The sequence below is a fragment of the Vespula pensylvanica genome, chromosome 10, assembly GCF_014466175.1.
Source record: "Vespula pensylvanica isolate Volc-1 chromosome 10, ASM1446617v1, whole genome shotgun sequence".
NCBI lineage: Eukaryota > Metazoa > Arthropoda > Insecta > Hymenoptera > Vespidae > Vespula > Vespula pensylvanica.
The window spans coordinates 321,768-326,786 of record NC_057694.1 but is presented as its reverse complement, the minus strand read 5'-3'; the positions used below and the strand labels follow the sequence as shown (position 1 = coordinate 326,786).

The window sequence follows — 5,019 nt, the reverse complement described above, 5'->3', positions numbered from 1 at the left end:
AGAGAGAGAGAGAGAGAGAGAGAGAGAGAGAGAGAGAGAGAGAGAGAGCGAGTGCGAGCAATATATCTCGAATCTCTTCCTACTACGTGTAAGATGGCTCACCTTGGACACATCGAGCGCAGGTGCACACACCGACAGAGAGAGAGGGGAGGAGTATATATACATGTGTATATATATATATATATATGTGCATGCACACGCGCACGACTCTCTGTATTTTCTAAAAATTAACTGATAACGAGAATAATACTGATCTTCCTTTTGACATTCAACAAATCCTCTCTCTCTCTCTCTCCATTCTTCCCTTCCTCCGTCTCTCTCTTTACTCATCTCCATCTCTTCCCTAATAATAAATATTTATACTTTTTTTCTTATCCTTCTATTTTTATACTAACCACGAAAGTATCGTAAGTAGGAACGATGAGATTTGTCTTTATATAATATTTGTAAGTTTTCTACAGATAGTTATTATAAAAATAATATTTTTTTTTTATATTATTTTTCATTTCTCGTTCTCTCTCTCTCTCTCTCTCTCTCTCTCTCTCTCTCTCTCTCTCTCTCTCTCTCTCTCTCTCTTTCTCTTTCTGTCTCTCGTCTACACTGTTAAACTTTTTCCCATTCAGTTTCTCTCCCAAATACTCCATTTTCCTCGATTCCACGAGTCTTACGAAGCGTTGTTGATATTTTTGATACGTGTGTTGACAAACACGCGATAAAATGCGTTCCATCGATACGAATGTTTTGAAAGCATTTTGTATTCTGATTTTTTTTTCTCTTTTTTTTTTTTTTTGGATCAACCGTGACGAAACAAAAATCGCACTAATTAAATAAATATATTTTGTGGTAAGTAGAGGTAGACAGGTAAGAAAACAAGATTCTAAAGTGAAATTTATAATCATTACTCAAAAGATAACGCGAGTTATCTTGTATCAACGTAACGTGAATGTCATTTATTTAAGTGTTTTTTCTTTCTTTTTTTTTTTTTTCTTCTTCTTAGACATATATAGTTGCCTTAAGAAATTATAAAAATCAATTGAATATTATAAAAAGACTTCCGATTTCTCTTCCTTGTATTCTCCAATCTCTATTCCCTTTTTATCGATATCACGATAAAAATGAAGAAAATTAGTTGTAATAAATTTGTGAAAGTGAAAGTTGAGTATATTGAATTTTATTTCACGATTTGGAAAATGATAAAACTGAAATGCAAGATTACCGAAGGAACACATGACGGATGATGTGTGCAGCGTTATCTCGCAAATAATCGTTGATGTTGTAAATTGCAACATTTAACGTGACGTAATAAAAGCGTGATGTAAATTGGTAAAGTACAATTTTATATACGATATATTCGTTTTACGAAATAACGGATTAATGCGATACATAAGCGGATAGATTCTATTCTCGCATAAATGTTTTCCTCTTCGTTAATAGTCGATTGAATTACGCAAGATGAAACACTGTGTCATACTTCGGACGCGAAGTAGATTGAAAATCATTCGAGAAACAACGCACGAGATAAAAATTCTCCGTAAGTTATGATTACATAATTTGAAATAACTACTGGCGAAGTAGTTATTTTAAGAATTTCAAATACTTCCCCTTCCAACATTATTTTAAACGATCGAGATCCGCAATAAATATTTTAGAACGAGGTCGATAAAATGTAAGAATTTGATAACGATTTTTATTGACAATGGAAAAACTTTCTCCTTAAAAGATTTTACGTCTAATTTTATCAAGCTCCGATGAACCATAAAGATAACGCGTGGCCCCGACATGAAGTAGCATCTTTTTTTAAACGATTGTGCCTACCTACATTTAGCTTACAACGGTTATCCGTTTCATTGAGCCACGCGCTCTGACGTAAGGATACGCTATCCGACGAGTCACGCACGCACACATACACACACACACACACACACACATCATCGGTGGCGCACAGTCGCCAGTACACTCGCAGTGTGTCTTCGGAAATCCATTTATTCCCGTAAGAAATCGTGTACTTCGCCAATGGCAGAAAATTTACGGTACGATTTTTTTTTTTGCTTTTATTTTCTTATTTTCTCGGTCACTCGTAATTACAAAAGTTATCGCCCGAACATCGTTTTAAAGAGGTTATGTTTCGTTCAACCTTCGGTCAAGATGAGGTTAAGTTCGTCCACGCGTGACGAATTGCGAACATTCGTGTACTTCGAACGAAACGAAACGAAACGAAACGAAACCGCGTTCTACATGGGATGATGAAACGTCCGTTTTCGCGTTCCTTGTCTCGCCATTCGGATGATTACTCTAGCGACGGTGTGTAGCACGCACTCTGACCAATCAGTTCACGAATCTTCGATCGTATAACGTTCCGAAAGAGGAACGGTGTATAGGTTATGTAATCGACAGGGCCGCATCTAGCCATTCCAGTACGTAGGTTTATTCGTTAATATTGTTCCTTTATTCTTTTTTTATATCTCTTATCGTTATCGTTTTTGTTTATGACAACTCTATTGCTGTTTTATTCATTCACGATGTGGAGTTTTCGTCCATTCAGACGCTTATGTTTTCGTATACCTTATCATAAATCGTGAATTCGACAGAAAATATTGCGAGTGACCGAGAATGAAGCGATCGATAGAAAAATGTATCGGAAAGTGCCAAAGATTTTCTCAAATGCTTCAGAGAAGGTCTTCTTCTGGGTATGGGAAATCCCCTGCTTGACATATCTGCGACAGTAGACAAAAACTTTTTGGAGAAGTATGACTTAAAAGCCAACGATGCTATTCTTGCGGAGGAAAAACATAAATCTCTATACGATGAGTTAATCAATCTGTATAATGCCAATTTTATTGCTGGTGGTTCTGTACAGAATACAATGCGAGTGACACAAGTAAATTCAATTTAATATTGCTTTCATATTCTGTGGAAAATAAATACAGGGGCAATTTTCTATAACAACATTGATTCGTTATTATAGTCGGCATCTATATTTTTTTAGTGGTTCTTGGAGAAATCAAAAGTTGCCAGTTACATGGGTTGCGTAGGTAATGACAAGTATTCAAAAATATTGGAAGAACGAGCTCTCACGAATGGCTTAAATATTTGCTATCAATATACGGATAAAGAACCAACCGGAACTTGTGCCGTTCTTATCACAGGAAAGGAAAGATCCTTATGTGCCAATTTAGCAGCTGCGAATTGTTTCTCGTCGTCGCACATAGAAGTACCAGAAAACAAGAAACTTATAGAAAACGCAGAATATATTTATATTTCTGTAAGTATACGATCGTTTTCTACGCATCTTGCAATCTTATGTTGTTTTCTTTTATTGGTTATACACAAGAAAACTTTGATTTTTCATTTTGATATTGCAGGGATTTTTCTTAACCGTTAATCCGGAAGTAATTCAAACGGTGGCTAAACATGCATATGAAAACAATAAAATGTTCATGATGAATCTGAGTGCTCCATTTATACCCGATCTGTTTAAAAAACCGTTAGAAGATGTTCTTCCTTACGTAGATATTTTGTTTGGTAATGAAGCAGAGGCAGATGTATTCGCGAAAGTTCATGATTTTAAGACGACGGACAGGAAGGAGATAGCGTTAAAGATATCTCGTATGGAGAAGATAAATGAAAGGAGGAACAGGATCGTCATAATTACACAGGGTTCTGGACCAATCCTTTTAGTCAAGGACAACGTAGCGACAGAATATCCTACTACAAGAATCCCGGAAGAAAACGTAGTAGACACTAACGGTGCTGGGGATGCATTCGTAGGAGGTAGATTACGTCAAATATGGATATTTAACAATTTGTACGTACGTTCGACCGTTATGTTATACAATACTAATTTATTTGATATATTTAGGCTTTTTGGCACAACTGATTCAAGGAAAAGACATAGAAATATGTATAAAGTGTGGTATTTGGGCTGCCACGCAAATCGTACAAACTTCTGGATGTACTTACGACGGCAAACCTGACTTTAAACTTTGATCAAACATAGATTTATTAGTAATTGTAAATCCAGTACTTAAATAAATACCTTAATAACTTTTCAAACGTTTTACCCATTATATTACTATAATATATAAGATCTTTTTATGGCAATGGTAAATCAGGATTATTCATGTTAATACGTTTGTAATTGACGAATAAATTTTTTTAAAACTTCTCTTTTAAAGCTTCTAATCATTAGAACGTACACGATGTATCCGTAAATACCGTTTAATGGGTATGCGATGACAGGCCACTAAGGGTAATAAATGTCAATAGTTTCTATAATTTACACTTATAAAGATAACGAGATATTTTCTAAAATATATCAAAGACAGTTTTATTTCGAACGAGTATATGGCTCCAGATAAGAATCGAAATGGAGTACGGACGAGACTATAAATTAGAAATTAAATTACAAGTCATGATCGAAGAAACACAAAGTACCGTCGATTAGTCTTTAAAAAATACATAAGTACATCGTCGAGTTCAGGAATTTTAATAGGAGGCAACATCATCGATCGCGTTCCTTTACATAATTGATAGATCGAACGTGAGGAGGCTTCACGTTAAGAAACAAATATTACCGTTACGTGAAGCAATCGATAAGTTTATTATGACTAGCATAGCGAAAAAAGCGATTAAAAATGATGAAATTAAGCATCGCTAAACGGGCCAATCAGCGTAATCTACTTACGTTCCTAACAGTCCCGCACAACAGATCCATAAGTTTTTACAACAATGAGCGACAAAGCACGATAATTGGCTCGTTTCTAGAATGAAAGATAATCGACTACCGCCAATCAGTGTATTCAGCATTACCAACTTGCCGTTGATACCAACATCCCCTTTCTTATTAAAAAATAAAATGTCGGTCGGGTGAAGAGTAGACGGGGAGAGAGTATCGCGTACGATACTGAAAATTGATTTAGTTAAATACCGACGAGGACACGTATAAAACGACGAACGAATCGACGTTTGAATCGTGATCGTTAACAACGAATTAGTTCGATCCCCTCTTCCACCTTTTCT

At 35.6% G+C, this 5,019-nt stretch overlaps 2 protein-coding genes across 2 annotated transcripts in view; one reads left to right on the top strand and one right to left on the bottom strand.

Annotated features, from left to right (window-relative positions):
• Window positions 1–4,772, bottom strand: part of LOC122632318 (F-box/LRR-repeat protein 15-like) — an 8,024-nt gene extending 3,252 nt beyond the window's left edge. The window contains exon 1 of the mRNA XM_043819002.1: window positions 4,685–4,772. Within this exon, the coding sequence (XP_043674937.1) occupies window positions 4,685–4,714 (30 nt within the window). The 5' untranslated portion in view covers window positions 4,715–4,772. The remainder of the gene's footprint in view (window positions 1–4,684) is intronic.
• LOC122632317 (adenosine kinase 2) lies at window positions 1,548–4,165 on the top strand. Its single transcript, XM_043818999.1, has 5 exons — window positions 1,548–2,030; window positions 2,671–2,878; window positions 2,987–3,262; window positions 3,363–3,771; window positions 3,860–4,165. Exons 1-5 carry the CDS (start codon window positions 2,014–2,016, stop codon window positions 3,985–3,987), a joined length of 1,038 nt encoding a protein of 345 aa, XP_043674934.1. The 5' UTR covers window positions 1,548–2,013; the 3' UTR covers window positions 3,988–4,165.
• Window positions 4,773–5,019: the final 247 nt, after the last annotated feature.